The sequence below is a fragment of the Melanotaenia boesemani genome, chromosome 9 (assembly GCF_017639745.1).
Source record: "Melanotaenia boesemani isolate fMelBoe1 chromosome 9, fMelBoe1.pri, whole genome shotgun sequence".
Classification (NCBI taxonomy): Eukaryota; Metazoa; Chordata; class Actinopteri; order Atheriniformes; family Melanotaeniidae; genus Melanotaenia; species Melanotaenia boesemani.
This window is the reverse complement of record NC_055690.1, coordinates 37,575,570-37,593,687: the sequence shown is the minus strand read 5'-3', so window position 1 is coordinate 37,593,687 and position 18,118 is coordinate 37,575,570. Positions and strand designations below refer to the sequence as shown.

Below are 18,118 nucleotides of genomic sequence, written 5' to 3'. Positions count from 1 at the left end.
CTTTTCCTACCTTCCTGGAAGTGATACTGCTGAGCCGCCAGCAGTGGCCATTCCTCCCTCTACACAGGAAGCGGGAGAGGTGTCTGGAAAGTTTCCGGTGTTTTTTTTTCTTTTTTCTTTCCTGTCCAGCACAGTGGTGGCAGAATGATGGTCTGGCTTCTGTGTTGTACTGAACAAATTTGGTTTGCCAAGAGGAGCTTTATGGGTATATGGCTGCTCTTGATAATATGATTCTTTATTTATTTACTTTGAATTATGGAATTTTTGTAATCTTGCTGGACCTGACAGGAGGGGACAGAAAAAGATGGTAGACCGTGAAAAGAAGCCAAAAGGAAAGAAGAAAGAGAAGACAAAAACACAACAGATGTGTTGGATTGAAGCTTGTTGCTTCTAACAGCAGAAAACCAGCTGCTACACCTGTACAGAAACACAACAATTTCCTACAGCTTTTACAGGTAAACTAAGCAGACAATCATCAGGAGTTCCTAAAAAATAACCACAACATCAACAACAACATGTATCACAACAACCAAAGAACCAGAAACACACACACCTGAACCAAAGCATCTCTTAGTGTATAAACACACTGGACACCTCAGTGCTGAGTCAGCATGCAGAGGATGAGGAAGGAAGAGGATCAGAGATGAGGCCATGCCCCCACGGAGGCTAGAGGCAGACTAGGGCGGCCCAGAGACCCGGGTCATCACCAGCAATCCTAGAGCACCAACCCAAGCCCCCCCACCACGAACACCACCCCTCCACCCCACCCAGAGGGCAGCAGAGGAAGGCCCCAGCCAGAGCAGCTATGGGGCACAGGCCCCGGCAGGCCAAGATTGGCAGCCGCCGACCCTGCCAGGCACCGGCCATCCAGGGCGGCCAGAGCGAAGGGCCCCAAGAGTCCAGAGGCCCAGAACCCCTACCTAGCCTGCCCCAGAATAGACCTGGACACCCGGCCCAGGGCCAGTACCCACCAACCCAGGCCCCACCAGTGGCCATGCCCTACCACTACGAGGCGACCAACCCGAACTGCAGACCAGTGTCAGAGCCATGTTGATGAGGCCGGCTGCAGACGGGAAAACACTGTTTTTATGGCGCGAGGTTTTGGTCCTGATGGACCGCAGCCTCTTACCAGAGGGGAGCATCTCGAAGAGTTTGTGACCGTGGTGGGAGGGGTCAGCCACCATCTTTCCTGCATGTCTCAGGGACCTGGTGGTGATCAAGTCCTTGAGGGAAGGCAGGTTGCAGCCAATCATCTCTGCAGATCGAATGATACGCTGCAGTCTGCTCTTGTCCTTGGCAGCAGCGTACCAGATGGTGATGGAGGAGCTGAGGATGGACTCAGTGATGTTGGTGTAGAAGTGCATCATCATTGTCTTTGGCAGGTTGAACTTCAACTGCTGCAGGAAGTACATCCTCTGCTGGGCTTTCTTGGTGATGGAGCTGATGTTCACAGTGTTGACTGGGGAGTCACACAACGAGATGGGGGCGGGTGGAGCTGCGCTCTTCCTGAAGTCCACAACCAACTCCACTGTCTTTAGAGCATTGAGCTCCAGGTTGTTCTGACTGCACCAAGACACCAGATGGTCAATCTCCCACCTGTAGGTGGACTCATCCCCACCAGAGATGAGTCCAATGAGGGTGGTGTCATCTGCAAACTTCAGGAGCTGGACAGATTGATGACTGGGGGTGCAGCTGCTGGTGTACAGGGAGAAGAGAAGGGGGAAGGACGCAGCCTTGAGGGGAACCAATGCTGGTAGTCCGAGAGTCAGAGGCATGCACTCCCTGCTACACATGGTGCTTCCTGTCCGACGGGAAGTTTGTGATCCACCTGCAGGTGGAATCAGGCACGTTCAGCTGAGAGCTCGTCCTGCAGGAGAGCCAGGATGATGGTGTTGAAGGCAGAGCTGAAGTCCACAAACAGGATCCTCACATAGGTTCCTGAGGAGTCTAGGTGCTGTAAGATGTAGAAGAGGGCCATGTTCACGGCATCATCCACAGACCTGTTGGCTCTGTAGGCGAACTGCAGCGGGTCTAGGAGAGGGTCGATGATGGCTTTCAGATGGGACAGCACAAGGTGCTCAATGACTTCATTACCGCAGAGGTCAAGGCGACAGGTCTGTAGTCATTAAGTCCTGTGGTCTTTGGCTTTTTGGGGACGGGGATGATGGTGGAGGTTTTGAAGCAGGCTGGCACGTGGCATGTCTCCAGTGAGGTGTTGAAGATGCTAACCAGTATAGTGCTTCAGAGTGGAGGGAGAGATCGAGGCTGGTCTGACTGCTTTGTGGGTGTTCTCCCTCTTGAACAGTTTGTTAACATCTCTCTCCAGGATGGAGCGAGTCATCACTTGGTGGGGGAGTAGGGGGCCTCTAGGGTGGGCAGTCATGGGAGGACGCAGGCCCCTGCTGTGGAGGGGGAGGTGGAGATGGTGGGATGGAGGTGGTGGAAAGTGTCACGGAGGATGTCCCATCTGTCGTCAAACCAAAACTAAAAGTCATTTAGGTCATTGGCCCAAGTGCGAGTCGTTGGTGGAGTGGGAGGCTTTGGGTGTGTAGCTGGTAAGCCCCTCCACACAGAAGCAGAGTGGTTAGCTGAGAACTGTTTTTGGAGCTTCTCAGAGTACAGTCGTTTAGCGTCCCTCACCGTCTTGCTAAACCTGTACTTTGACTCTTTAAACCTGGCTTTGTCCCCACTCCTGAACGCTTCTTCCTTCTCCAACCGTAGCTGTCTGAGCTTAGCTGTGAACCAGGATTTGTCATTGACATAACGCACCGTGGTGCGTGATGTTACGCAGCAGTCCTCACAGAAGCTGATGTAAGACGTGACAGCCTCTGTGAACTTATTCAGACAGCTGGTAGCAGTCCTGAAAACATCCCAGTCAGTACAGTCCAGGCACAAAGATCCTCCCTGGCTTCACTGCTCCACTGCTTTGATGTCCTCACAACAGGTTTAGAAAGCTTTCCTTCCTGCCTGTATGAAGGAATCAGGTTGAGCATGATGTGGTCAGAGTAACCCAATGCAACGTGGGGGATGGTGTGATAGGCCCCACCGACTGTAGTGTAACAGTGATTCAGAACATTCCCAACTGTAATTTGGGAGGTCTTGGGTGAGGTTTCCTTTGTTAAAGTCACCGAGGGCTCAATATTTGGTCGGCGAGCGTGCCCTGTGCCTCCTGCACGTTGGCCTGCGGTGGAATGTAAACACCGCCCAGAGTGAATGAATCAAACTCACGGGGGGAGTAGAAAATAAGAAAAGAAATAAATAAAGAAAAAGAAACAAATAAGAAAAACAATGTGCACCAACACACCGAGGCAGCCATCTCTGACGCCATCTTGAGACTACATGAGGACTATCATCCTCTATTGTTTTAAGTAGCTGGACATAATTCAGCTTTAGGCTCTGTCCAACTGTAGGAACTTTTAGCAGTTCCTATAACCTTTTCAGGAACCAGGCCATTTTTTCGCTCATTCCGACATATAGGAACTAGGGACCAAAGCCCCCAGTTCCTATAACCATTTTAGCTCCTGCTCCGAGGCAGGGTCTGAACAGGGTTCTATAGGAACCCTCATGACGTAGGTGTTTCGTGACTGGCAGCTACGCCCCTTGCCAGATTTCCGCATTTTGTGTCCCCGCCACATTTAAAAAACACGATTGCACATACGGACAAAAACAACAACAGAGCAAGCGATAAATGGACCGACGAGGAGGTCGAAGCTCTTCTGACCGTCTACGCCACAGAGGATTTTCAGAGAGGTTTTGAAGGTTTGCAGCGAAATATAAAAATATTCCTGACGATCAGCTCTCAGTCAGAGAACGCGAGATAACGCGAAGCAGCGCACGTAGAAAACTCACACAAGACTACAAATAAATTAAGAACCACGACAACCGGATTGGGACGAACCGAAAAAACAGTAAATTGGACAGTTTGTACCACCGACATGTTTACTCCGTCAACGCCGCAGCAAATGACTCCTGCGTGCGGCAGGAAAAGCCAGTGTGATATGCAGCATATACACACATATAAATAGTTATTTTTGCTCTGCTGTATTCACTATAAAAAAATAAATGACTTTATAAAGAGTCTGAAGTATTCAGTTTGTGTCTGTTAGATGTGCTTTGGCCACATCTATAAAATATTAGCTAATAAAAATATTGAGTAGTTATTAACTTATCACATCTATAAAATATTAGCTAATAAAAATATTGAGTAGTTATTAACTTATCACAGCTATGAAATATTAAATAATCCATCTTTGGTCGCTACATTTTAAGTCTTATCCCTGGGTGTAAATTACATTAGTTTATCAACTTTATAATATGCTCCATATCACAGAACGAAGTTTATCATGTTTAACCAAGATCTGACACAAATTGCACACCTGTAAACATTTCACCACCCTTTTTATATTTTTACCTTCATATACGCTAAATCTGTGTGACTATGTCCTCATAATTCTAAACCATAACTCAGTCACAACCAACCCTTCACTGACGGATTACTCCTCCACCTTTCTACTGATGATTCCATAAAACACACAAAGCTTAAAGGTGATGAGATCTTTATTTTACACATAACACACACACCCCCCAAAAAAAAGAATAAAAAATGAAATGATGCATTTTCTATGGAACATTTTCTCTTTAAATGTGTACATCATGTATACATGTATGTTCTGTCTGTGGAACTTCCAGAACATGATGCTTATTATGAAGAGGTGTGTAGTGATTAGCTGGAAGGCAGGAGGTAAAGCATCCAGGCTGTTCTCCATCTCCTTCAGTATCTGCAGCAGGTGGTTGTGTCCATCCTCTCCAGTGCAGCTTCAAGCAGCCACAGATGTATTGAAACGTCTCCCTGGACAAACAGAAATTCTCTATCTACTGCTCATCGGTAAAATTGAGAACAACCTTTTCCCACTAGTTATCAGCTTTGCTCCGGACCAGCCGGACAGTGAGGAGTTCAATGAGCTGCAGCAACGTCTGAAACGCAGAACACGAGTTACAATAAACCCGCTGTCTGAAATATTTACTTATTGTAACACAGACAGTAGAAAACCATCTGAAATGTTTACTCATAAGACACGTATACAATCGGCGCATGTTTAATAAGTTAAACTTACACGTCGTCTCCTTTGTCTGCGGCGGATCTCCTGCCGCTGGATTCTTCATCTTCTGACTTTCAGGAGCCTTCCAGCCTCGACGTGAGACGCCTGGTTGTATCGTCCATCAGTAACATCTCCATCAAGCAGAGCATGAACACTACGATCTCTTCCTTCTCCATATTAGCTTACAGTGTTGTTTTGTTTTTAGTGGGTTTTGTTTTGTTGTTATGTGGCGCTAAAGTCACACGTCACTGTCGCAGACGTATGCATCACATCGGTCCCGCTTCCGCCCCCAACTCATGTGTGAATGCAACATGAAACAGTTCCCCTGGAGAAGGTAGTTCCTAGAACTAGGACAGTTATTAGAACTGCGTTCTTAGAACTTCTCTGTCGGAATGCGCCTTTTGTTAGTTCTGATAACCTGGGGGAAATGTTTATGCCTAAATATCTAATGTTTCCAGACTGTATTGTAGTATTAGGTGTGTTTTGTGGGTCTCAGTTAATGGACATAACAATAGTCTTAGACCAGTTAATAGAGTAGTCAGATATTGATGAGAATGTGTTAATAAGTGCGATTGTCTAGGGGAGAGATGTCAGTGATTTCTGCAGGAAAAGTAATACATCATCAGCATAAAGACTTATCCTATATTTTATATTGTTGGCATGGATTCCTTTAATCTCTTTATTTTGTTTTATGGCAGCAGCCAGGGGTTCAATAAAAATAGTAAAAGTGAAGGAGAAAGCGGGCAGCCCTGTCTGGTTCCTCTCTGCAAACAGAAGCTTGGAGAAGTTTGATCATTGGTCTTCACCATAGACTGTATATAAACGATGGAAGGAGGTTCCAGAATAGCAAAAGTGAAGCTCGTTGGGTGGTTGTAGAATGAATTTTTCTTGGAGATATGAAAATGACTGTAAACCACTGTCACAGAACAGCTGGTCAATAACTCTTAGGCCTCTGCCTGCCCATCTACTAATACTACTACAGTCATTTAGCAGACGCTTTCCTCCAAAGCGACTTACATCTGAGAGGAAGAACAACACCAGCAGAAACCAACCAGGAGGGACGTGATCATTAAGTGGCAGTCCGACTGCTAGGAGTCCAGGTGGACCCAGGTGCTGTCATGTAGTGCTAGAGTCTAGCTACTGATGTGGCGCCACCTTGTGGTCGGAGCACTAGGCGTCTTTCACTGGCAGAGCGTAACTGTGGAGAGGGAGTGTAGCTCTGGATTAAGGAGTGGAGGTAGACCGGAGCCGTTTGGGTTATTGTTTTGTAAGCCAGAAGCAGAGCTTTGAATCTGATGCGCTGCAACTGGAAGCCAGTGGAGAGCGATTAGCAGCAGAGTGACATGAGCTCTTTTGGGCTGGTTGAAGACCAGACGTGCTGCTGCGTTCTGGATCATCTGCAGAGGTTTAACTGAGCATGCAGGCAGGCCAGCCAGTGAGGAGTTGCAGTAGTCAATGCGTGAAATGATCAGAGCCTGGACCAGGAGCTGGGCCGTGTGTTCAGTCAGGTAGGGTCTGATCCTACTGATGTTGTAGAGAGCAAATTGGCAAGACCGAGCAACCGAGGCAACATGGTCCTTAAAGGTCAGCTGGTTGTCTACCATGACACCAAGATTCCTGGTAGAAGACGTAGGCAAGAGCGTGATGGAGTCAAGCTGCACGCTTATCTGTGGCGGTAAAGAAGGATTGGCTGGAAAGACAATAAGCTTGGTCTTGTACAGATTTAGCTGAAGGTGGCGATCCTTCATCCATGCGGAGATATCAGCAACATGCTGATATTCACATTGAGACGTTGTGTCATCAGGTGGGAAAGAAAGGAAAAGCTGAGTGTCATCTGCATAGCAGTGGTAGGAGAAACCATGAGAGCTAATGATGCACCGAGTGAGGAGGTGTATAGTGAAAAGAGAAGAGGGCCAAGCACCTAGCCCTGAGGCACCCCTGTTGTCAGCCCATGTGATCTGGACACGCCCCCTCGCCAAGATACTTTGATGGATCTTCCTGTGAGGTAGGACATAAACCACGAGAGGACAGATCCTGAGATGCCAAGCTCCGAGAGTGTGGAGAACAGTATATGATGGTTGACCGTGTCAAAGGCAGCAGACAGGTCCAGCAGTATAAGGACTGAGGATTGACCAGCGAATCTGGCAACCCGTAGGGAATCAGTAACTGACAGGAGAGCAGTTTTAGTAGAGCGGCCTTGCCTATAGCCAGACTGATATGGATCTAGCAGGTTGTTGTCTTGGAGGAACTGTGAGACCTGACTGAAGACGGCACGCTCTAGTAGTTTAGACATGAATGGAAGCAGTGAGACCGGCCGGTAGTTTCCAAACTAGAGGACAGAGTTTATCCAGAGAGGAGCAGAGTGTTTCTGTAGCCTCATTAACAGACAGTAAGGAGAAGTCTGAGTGGGAAGGGAGGGTAGAGTAAACCTCATCAGACAGCTGTGTAGGTCTGAGGGATCTCAAGTTTCTGCGGAAGGACGCCATTTTTGGAGCCGCTTGAGTGACATGAGGAATGGACCATGTCTGACGGGGATGATGTGAAGCACATTGTGTGTTGATTTGGTTGTGCGGAGGTTAAAGCTCATGCCTTTGTTCAGAGGACTCTCAGGTCTTTACTCTTTGTGGTCTTAACCCAATGTGGGCTGACACAATGCCTCACTCCTCCCTGAGGCTTCAGCGCACCATGAGTGGTAAAGTTTCTGGAGCTGACACAGCTGATCTCACTTCGCCTGATTGCAACCAGCTGAAACTGCCTCTATCTGCTTCGCCCTTGTAGAAGAAAGTTCCCCATTATTCATTTACCTACTTTATTATTTTTTTATTAAACATACATTAGGACGACAGTTCACGCCTCTACGTCGTCCATTAATTTATAATAATGGAAACCTCAAAGGGCATTATCCCGCTTATACCATGGTCACTTAAGAAAGAAAAAAATATTAAATCTACTGATAATTAGTTAATGTTGTTTTTATCATTAAAATCGTAAGTTATTCAAAAGAAGAAGAAGAAGAAGAAGAAATACTTTATTAATCCCTTTGGAAAGTCCTCAGGGAAATTTGTGTTTCCAGTACAACCCGTCCAAGAAGTTCAGTGGATTATTTTGTTGTGACGCGTTGCCAAGGCGACCTGCTCTGACACCGAACCTGCAGCTTGGTCGGTCAGCTGTTGTATTAGACCTGATCAGTGGAGGGAAGGGAGATGATTGGTTAAATTTGTGTTACGAGACACACACATTTCAGAGGGCGGGTGCAGCTCTTAACATTTTTGGACTCTGACCGCTGCTGGTTTAACATTTGTGGACTCTGACCGCTGCTGGTTTAACATCTGTGGACTCTGACCGCTGCTGGTTTAACGTCTGTGGACTCTGACCGCTGCTGGTTTAACGTCTGTGGACTCTGACCGCTGCTGGTTTAACGTCTGTGGACTCTGACCGCTGCTGGTTTAACGTCTGTGGACTGCTGGTTGGGACGTTGCAGGACGATAAAATGTTTCTCCATTCTCGTCTCCTGGACTGATGGAGTCCAATAAGCCTGAACCTGCTTTCACAGCGATGCATCACAGACATGATCTAGCGTCTCTGCTGCCCAGGGTCTGAGTTTCTGTTGCCACGGTAACCAACTACCTTTTAGTCAGCGCAATAATTTACAGCAATAAGTCTATTTGCCGGAACAGGTTGTTTATGAGGAAGGTCCAAGGGAGGTAGCCAGTCTTATCTAGTCTGGATGACCCCTGTTAATAACACAGAGGTAGAAAACTACCCACTCGCCTCCTGCGTCCACGTGCGGGTCGGATGTGATGTTCTCCATTTACAGTTAATGAACTTTGTTGAACTTCACTTATCCATCATTTTTTAATTCATTTTTCTACAACACCCTGAGCAGTAAACAGTGGGAGTGTTGCGACCTCACCTGTAGTTAGGCTGTCTGACACAAGCAATGCAAACAAGCCGAAACCAAGACAGAAACTCACAGCTCACTCATAAAGCAGTAACTCATGAAGCAGTAACTCATGAAGCAGTAACTCATAAAGCAGTAACTCATGAAGCAGTAACTCATAAAGCAGTAACTCATAAAGCAGTAACTCATAAAGCAATAACTCATAAAGCAATAACTCATAAAGCAGTAACTCATAAAGCAGTAACTCATGAAGCAGTAACTCATAAAGCAATAACTCATAAAGCAGTAACTCATAAAGCAGTAACTCATGAAGCAGTAACTCATGAAGCAGTAACTCATGAAGCAGTAACTCATAAAGCAGTAACTCATGAAGCAGTAACTCATGAAGCAGTAACTCATAAAGCAGTAACTCATGAAGCAGTAACTCATAAAGCAGTAACTCATAAAGCAGTAACTCATAAAGCAATAACTCATAAAGCAGTAACTCATAAAGCAGTAACTCATGAAGCAGTAACTCATGAAGCAGTAACTCATGAAGCAGTAACTCATAAAGCAGTAACTCATGAAGCAGTAACTCATAAAGCAGTAACTCATGAAGCAGTAACTCATAAAGCAGTAACTCATGAAGCAGTAACTCATGAAGCAGTAACTCATGAAGCAGTAACTCATAAAGCAGTAACTCATGAAGCAGTAACTCATAAAGCAGTAACTCATAAAGCAGTAACTCATAAAGCAATAACTCATAAAGCAGTAACTCATAAAGCAGTAACTCATAAAGCAGTAACTCATGAAGCAGTAACTCATAAAGCAGTAACTCATAAAGCAGTAACTCATAAAGCAGTAACTCATGAAGCAATAACTCATAAAGCAGTAACTCATAAAGCAGTAACTCATGAAGCAATAACTCATAAAGCAGTAACTCATAAAGCAGTAACTCATAAAGCAATAACTCATAAAGCAATAACTCATAAAGCAGTAACTCATGAAGCAGTAACTCATAAAGCAGTAACTCATAAAGCAGTAACTCATAAAGCAGTAACTCATGAAGCAGTAACTCATAAAGCAGTAACTCATGAAGCAGTAACTCATAAAGCAGTAACTCATGAAGCAATAACTCATGAAGCAGTAACTCATAAAGCAGTAACTCATAAAGCAGTAACTCATGAAGCAGTAACTCATAAAGCAGTAACTCATGAAGCAATAACTCATGAAGCAGTAACTCATGAAGCAGTAACTCATAAAGCAATAACTCATAAAGCAGTAACTCATGAAGCAGTAACTCATGAAGCAGTAACTCATAAAGCAGTAACTCATAAAGCAGTAACTCATAAAGCAGTAACTCATAAAGCAATAACTCATGAAGCAGTAACTCATAAAGCAGTAACTCATAAAGCAGTAACTCATAAAGCAGTAACTCATGAAGCAGTAACTCATGAAGCAGTAACTCATGAAGCAGTAACTCATGAAGCAGTAACTCATAAAGCAGTAACTCATAAAGCAATAACTCATGAAGCAGTAACTCATAAAGCAGCAACTCATGAAGCAGTAACTCATGAAGCAGTAACTCATAAAGCAGTAACTCATGAAGCAGTAACTCATGAAGCAGTAACTCATAAAGCAGTAACTCATGAAGCAGTAACTCATAAAGCAGTAACTCATAAAGCAATAACTCATGAAGCAGTAACTCATGAAGCAAAAACTCATAAAGCAGTAACTCATAAAGCAATAACTCATAAAGCAGTAACTCATGAAGCAATAACTCATAAAGCAGTAACTCATAAAGCAATAACTCATAAAGCAGTAACTCATAAAGCAGTAACTCATAAACCAATAACTCATGAAGCAGTAACTCATGAAGCAGTAACTCATAAAGCAGTAACTCATAAAGCAATAACTCATAAAGCAATAACTCATAAAGCAGTAACTCATGAAGCAGTAACTCATAAAGCAGTAACTCATAAAGCAATAACTCATAAAGCAGTAACTCATGAAGCAGTAACTCATGAAGCAGTAACTCATGAAGCAGTAACTCATGAAGCAGTAACTCATGAAGCAGTAACTCATGAAGCAGTAACTCATGAAGCAATAACTCATGAAGCAATAACTCATGAAGCAGTAACTCATAAAGCAGTAACTCATGAAGCAGTAACTCATAAAGCAGTAACTCATGAAGCAGTAACTCATAAAGCAGTAACTCATAAAGCAATAACTCATAAAGCAATAACTCATAAAGCAGTAACTCATGAAGCAGTAACTCATAAAGCAGTAACTCATAAAGCAATAACTCATAAAGCTGTAACTCATAAAGCAGTAACTCATGAAGCAGTAACTCATAAAGCAGTAACTCATAAAGCAGTAACTCATGAAGCAGTAACTCATAAAGCAGTAACTCATAAAGCAGTAACTCATGAAGCAGTAACTCATAAAGCAGTAACTCATAAAGCAATAACTCATGAAGCAGTAACTCATAAAGCAGTAACTCATAAAGCAATAACTCATGAAGCAGTAACTCATAAAGCAGTAACTCATAAAGCAATAACTCATAAAGCAGTAACTCATGAAGCAGTAACTCATAAAGCAGTAACTCATAAAGCAGTAACTCATAAAGCAATAACTCATGAAGCAATAACTCATAAAGCAATAACTCATAAAGCAATAACTCATAAAGCAGTAACTCATAAAGCAATAACTCATGAAGCAGTAACTCATGAAGCAGTAACTCATAAAGCAGTAACTCATAAAGCAGTAACTCATAAAGCAATAACTCATAAAGCAGTAACTCATAAAGCAGTAACTCATGAAGCAGTAACTCATAAAGCAATAACTCATAAAGCAATAACTCATAAAGCAGTAACTCATGAAGCAGTAACTCATGAAGCAGTAACTCATGAAGCAGTAACTCATAAAGCAGTAACTCATGAAGCAGTAACTCATAAAGCAATAACTCATAAAGCAGTAACTCATAAAGCAATAACTCATAAAGCAATAACTCATAAAGCAGTAACTCATAAAGCAGTAACTCATGAAGCAATAACTCATAAAGCAGTAACTCATAAAGCAGTAACTCATAAAGCAGTAACTCATGAAGCAATAACTCATGAAGCAATAACTTATAAAGCAGTAATTTATAAAGCAGTAACTCATAAAGCAGTAACTCATAAAGCAATAACTCATAAAGCAATAACTCATGAAGCAATAACTCATAAAGCAGTAACTCATGAAGCAGTAACTCATAAAGCAGTAACTCATGAAGCAGTAACTCATGAAGCAGTAACTCATAAAGCAATAACTCATGAAGCAATAACTCATGAAGCAGTAACTCATGAAGCAGTAACTCATGAAGCAATAACTCATGAAGCAATAACTTATAAAGCAGTAACTCATAAAGCAGTAACTCATAAAGCAGTAACTCATAAAGCAGTAACTCATAAAGCAGTAACTCATAAAGCAGTAACTCATGAAGCAGTAACTCATGAAGCAGTAACTCATAAAGCAGTAACTCATGAAGCAGTAACTCATGAAGCAGTAACTCATAAAGCAGTAACTCATAAAGCAGTAACTCATGAAGCAGTAACTTATAAAGCAGTAACTTATAAAGCAGTAACTCATAAAGCAGTAACTCATAAAGCAGTAACTCATAAAGCAGTAACTCATAAAGCAATAACTCATAAAGCAGTAACTCATAAAGCAGTAACTCATGAAGCAGTAACTCATGAAGCAGTAACTCATGAAGCAATAACTTATAAAGCAGTAACTCATAAAGCAGTAACTCATGAAGCAATAACTCAGGAAGCAGTAACTCATAAAGCAGTAACTCATAAAGCAATAACTCATAAAGCAATAACTCATAAAGCAGTAACTCATAAAGCAGTAACTCATAAAGCAATAACTCATGAAGCAATAACTCAGGAAGCAATAACTCATGAAGCAGTAACTCATAAAGCAATAACTCATGAAGCAGTAACTCATAAAGCAGTAACTCATAAAGCAGTAACTCATAAAGCAGTAACTCATAAAGCAGTAACTCATGAAGCAATAACTCAGGAAGCAATAACTCATGAAGCAGTAACTCATAAAGCAATAACTCATGAAGCAGTAACTCATGAAGCAGTAACTCATAAAGCAATAACTCATAAAGCAGTAACTCATAAAGCAGTAACTCATAAAGCAATAACTCATAAAGCAATAACTCATAAAGCAGTAACTCATAAAGCAGTAACTCATAAAGCAGTAACTCATAAAGCAATAACTCATGAAGCAGTAACTCATGAAGCAGTAACTCATAAAGCAATAACTCATAAAGCAATAACTCATAAAGCAATAACTCATAAAGCAGTAACTCATAAAGCAGTAACTCATAAAGCAGTAACTCATAAAGCAATAACTCATGAAGCAGTAACTCATAAAGCAGTAACTCATAAAGCAGTAACTCATAAAGCAGTAACTCATAAAGCAATAACTCATGAAGCAGTAACTCATAAAGCAATAACTCATGAAGCAGTAACTCATAAAGCAATAACTCATAAAGCAGTAACTCATAAAGCAATAACTCATGAAGCAGTAACTCATAAAGCAGTAACTCATAAAGCAATAACTCATAAAGCAGTAACTCATAAAGCAGTAACTCATAAAGCAATAACTCATAAAGCAGTAACTCATAAAGCAATAACTCATAAAGCAGTAACTCATAAAGCAGTAACTCATAAAGCAATAACTCATAAAGCAGTAACTCATAAAGCAATAACTCATAAAGCAGTAACTCATAAAGCAATAACTCATAAAGCAGTAACTCATAAAGCAATAACTCATAAAGCAGTAACTCATAAAGCAGTAACTCATAAAGCAATAACTCATAAAGCAGTAACTCATTAAGCAGTAACTCATAAAGCAGTAACTCATAAAGCAATAACTCATGAAGCAGTAACTCATAAAGCAATAACTCATAAAGCAATAACTCATAAAGCAGTAACTCATAAAGCAATAACTCATAAAGCAGTAACTCATAAAGCAATAACTCATAAAGCAGTAACTCATGAAGCAGTAACTCGTCTGACTGAGCCAGCCACCACTAAAATCTGTGCTTGTCCTACTGAAGTTGAACAAATTCTCTTTAGTATGAGATTTTTGTCAGGTGACCTACATCAGGTGATCTGTCAGGCGACCTGATAGGTGACATAACACGTATGTTTCTCCTGCAGCACACGCTGACGGGTCATAGCGGGAAGGTTCTGTCCGCCCGCTTCTTGCTGGACAACGCTCGGATCGTGTCGGGAAGCTATGACCGGACGCTGAAACTCTGGGACCTGCGCAGCAAAGTCTGTACGTGATTGGCTGTCGGGGTGTCAGGTGAGGATTCGGGTGTGGCTGGTGACTGACTTTGATCTTCACCTGTGCAGGTATGAAGACGGTGTTCGCCGGATCCAGCTGTAACGACATTGTGTGCACGGAGCAGTGTGTCATGAGTGGACACTTTGATAAGAAGGTCCGGTTCTGGGACATCAGGTGGGTTCCGGGACATGGTGAGGGATCTGGGACATGGTGAGGGATTTGGGACATGGGGATCTGGGACATCGGGTTGGATCTGGGACATGGTGAGGGATCTGGGACATGGTGAGGGATCTGGGACATGGTGAGGGATCCGGGACATGGTGAGGGATCCGGGACATGGGGTAATGTCTAATTGTGGATGACTGGCTATTGATCCCGGTAGAGCGGAGAGCATCGTCCGGGAGCTGGAGCTGATGGGCAGAGTCACGTCTCTGGACCTGAACCATGACCGGACCGAGCTGCTCACCTGCTCCAGAGACGACCTGCTGAAGATAATCGACCTGCGAACTAACTCCGTCAGACAGACCTTCAGGTGAGTTCAGGTAGGCGAAGCTAAAACTGGTTCTGCATGCAGGTCCAGTTCTACATGCCGTGGATGCAGAAAGCATCTGCCTGGGTCTCGGTGATCAGAATAAGGACAAGTTACAGCTTCAAAACTTCTATACAGCTTCTCAGTTTACAGTTAAATAGAAGATTCTGTCCATCCAGAACATCACAGAACCCAAAAGAACTGATTCGAAAAGAACCAGAACCAAATGAAGTCAGACCCAGTAGAGCTGAACCCAAAAGAAACTGGACCACCATCTCTATCTCTCTTTTTCAGCACTCAGGGCTTCAAATGTGGAGCTGATTGGACCAGAGTCACCTTCAGGTGAGTATGGACTTGGTCCAATAAAATCCTGGTTCTGGTTCTCGCACCTGGAGTTCACCTGCTGTGTGTTGTTATCAGTCCTGATGGCAGCTATGTAGCTGGAGGATCAGCTGATGGAGCACTCTACATCTGGAACGTGCTGACAGGAAAAGTGGACCGGACTCTGGACAAAAACCACAAGTAAGTAAAGACCAGGGGCCTCATTTCTAAAGCCGGCATAGGAACAAAAACCTGCATACGCCAAATAAAGTCACCTTTTAGGATTTACAAAAAACCAAACCTGACGGGAAAATGTGCCTTCCTCCACGGCAACTCTGACCAGGCGTACATACAAAATCTAGAAAAACAGGAAGCGGCGACACCAACGGTCCAGAATAAAAACAAGAAATGATGTGAAATGTGAGACGTTTGTACACAATCCACTATCACCTTCCACACCACATGTTAGATATTAAAGCTGTTTGCAGACATGAATAAAGACACGTTCCATATTTATCCTCCTAAGAGCCACGCTCGGGAAAACCAGGATTTCCAGGAAAAAGGGAGATGATGTTAATAAGAAGCTCAACCACTAAAACATGTTCTGTCATTGTGGAACAAAACTTCATGTTATAAAACCCATCCAGATAAATAAGGAGCCAGTCTGCTGCCAGCATGTAGCAGTCAGTAAAAGAACAGGCGGAAAGTAGCTTCAGTCCTTCATCCTAGACCCAGCAGAGCGGGACCAGACTGGAGGCTGGAGGTCTAGAAGTGATGCAACGCTTAGGAAACACGTAGAGGAGGATTTATTTATTTATTCTTACACAAAGCTTTTTATTGTTGTCCTCATTTCTGTCCGAATGGTGAATGGTCAGTACTTCTAGAACACTTTTATCCAAAGCCCTTTACATGTACATCACATTCACACACTGAAGCTGCCGTGCAAGGCGCTCAACCACGACCCATCAGGAGCAACTAGGGGTTCGGTGTTTTGCTCAGGGACACCTCCATGCTGGGATCGAACCGGCAACCCTTGGGCTGCAGGAGAATCACTCTACCCACTGAGCCATGCCGCCCCTGTCCACATGGTCTTTATCTCCTGCAACTCCTTGTCCACCTGGTTAATACCTGGTGTGACGTCGCGCCATCACTTCCATGTCCAACGCACAGCGGCAAATACAAGCGCAATGGCTGTAGCCAAGGAACCGGTCACATTTTTCACAGCGACATTGTATTTTGCCGACTTCCCAATGTCAGTGAAAAGAGTGTGAACTCCTACAACTCAAGCCGAGTTGTGAATGTTGGTGTGCTGGCAGGTGGAAGTCTGGAAGGGAAAGTAGAGGCTTTGATGGAAAAAGAATTTAGAGGTTGAGGTGAGTAAGTAGCTAACATCAGGGTGTCAGACACCAAGCTAACTTTTTTTTTCTGTGTAACATTAACTATTTTTTTACTTAGCAATGTTAGAATAAATACCTGGTATGATGGAAATGTCTTACAAGCCTAGTACAGGTTTGACAGCTAAGGACGTTACCTAGCTTGTTAGCACCACCTAGCACAACTCAGAGCGTTGTCTTTTAGCAGAGTCGGAGCGGTTATGAAGGTTAGCAAAGTTGTTTTCACTCAGGTGCATGTTGAGGGACAGGAAGTGAAGGCAAATACTTGTGTTTGTGCTATCGGGAAGGCCGAGTGCCATCACGTAGCAGCTCTCCCCATCTGGGCTGAGAACAACTGTACCTACTCGGATGTTAAGTGTTTGTGGAAGACGCTGCGACTCACAAAACGGAGGAAATCACAGCCAAGAAAGTGTCTGAGATTGCAGCTTCCGCATCCCAAGGTTAGTATATAAAGAATAAGTCACGATTTGTGTCTTGTTGTCATGGCCATGACCCTACGTTTTCTTTCTGTGCTACAATCTGAACTTGGCTTGCAGAGAGTTGTAAATGAACGGTGCTGCTGGCAGGAGAAATGTGAGGTGGATTTCTCCCTTGGATCCATATCAGTTCACCATCATCTTTATTTCAGCGGGAATTAAACCACCTGTCAGCCAGGAGAACAGAGAATGGGCATGGTCGTCTTTGGCTCAGCTTGACCGTTTTCCAGGTCTGGGTTGGATTCTGGCTCCAGAACCGCCTCAGGTTGGATCTTCGTGTTTTCTTAATGTTTCATATCCTGCTTCATCAGAAACGTCACACAAACTTTAAATCAGTTACAAATGAGCAAAAGCTGAAGATATCCATCCACCCATCCATCCACCCTTCCATCCATCCATCCATCCATCCTTCCTTCCATCCATCCATCCATCCATCCATCTTTCAATCCATCCATCCATCCATCCATCCATCCACCCATCCATCCACCCTTCCATCCATCCATCCATCCATCCTTCCTTCCATCCATCCATCCATCCATCCATCTTTCAATCCATCCATCCATCCATCCATCCATCCATCCACCCATCCATCCACCCTTCCATCCATCCATCCATCCATCCTTCCTTCCATCCATCCATCCATCCATCCATCTTTCAATCCATCCATCCATCCATCCATCCACCCATCCATCCACCCTTCCATCCACCCATCCATCCTTCCATCCATCCATCCATCCTTTCATCCACCCATCCATCCATCTTTTCATCCATCCATCCACCTTTCCATCCTTCCATCCATCCATCCATCCACCTTTCCATCCTTCCATCCATCCATCCATCCATCCATCCATCTTTTCATCCATCCATCCATCCTTCCATCCATCCACCCATCTATCCATCTTTTCATCCATCTTTTCATCCATGTCTCATGGGTGTGAGCATCCAGGAAAACGGAGTATTCCTCTCTGACAGATGGGAGGTAAAATGTCGGCATGCAGCCAGAAAGAAGACCACAATTCAGGCAGCAGAGACAAAACACTTTTCTGGAACTGGATGAAGTTGGTGGCTTA

General features: G+C 43.7%; 1 protein-coding gene across 6 annotated transcripts in view; it reads left to right on the top strand.

Moving 5' to 3' along the window:
* Positions 1–18,118, top strand: part of atg16l1 (ATG16 autophagy related 16-like 1 (S. cerevisiae)) — a 58,520-nt gene that overhangs the window by 26,221 nt on the left and 14,181 nt on the right. For 3 of the 6 annotated variants that reach the window (XM_041994223.1, XM_041994222.1, XM_041994224.1), the window contains exons 15-19: positions 14,199–14,319; positions 14,397–14,502; positions 14,711–14,860; positions 15,152–15,199; positions 15,278–15,379. In XM_041994223.1, coding sequence (XP_041850157.1) covers positions 14,199–14,319; positions 14,397–14,502; positions 14,711–14,860; positions 15,152–15,199; positions 15,278–15,379 — 527 coding nt within the window. Of the gene's footprint in view, positions 1–14,198; positions 14,320–14,396; positions 14,503–14,710; positions 14,861–15,151; positions 15,200–15,277; positions 15,380–17,200; positions 17,314–18,020; positions 18,038–18,118 lie in introns of those variants that run through there. The other 3 variants (XR_006011470.1, XR_006011468.1, XR_006011469.1) reach the window with 2 other exon arrangements.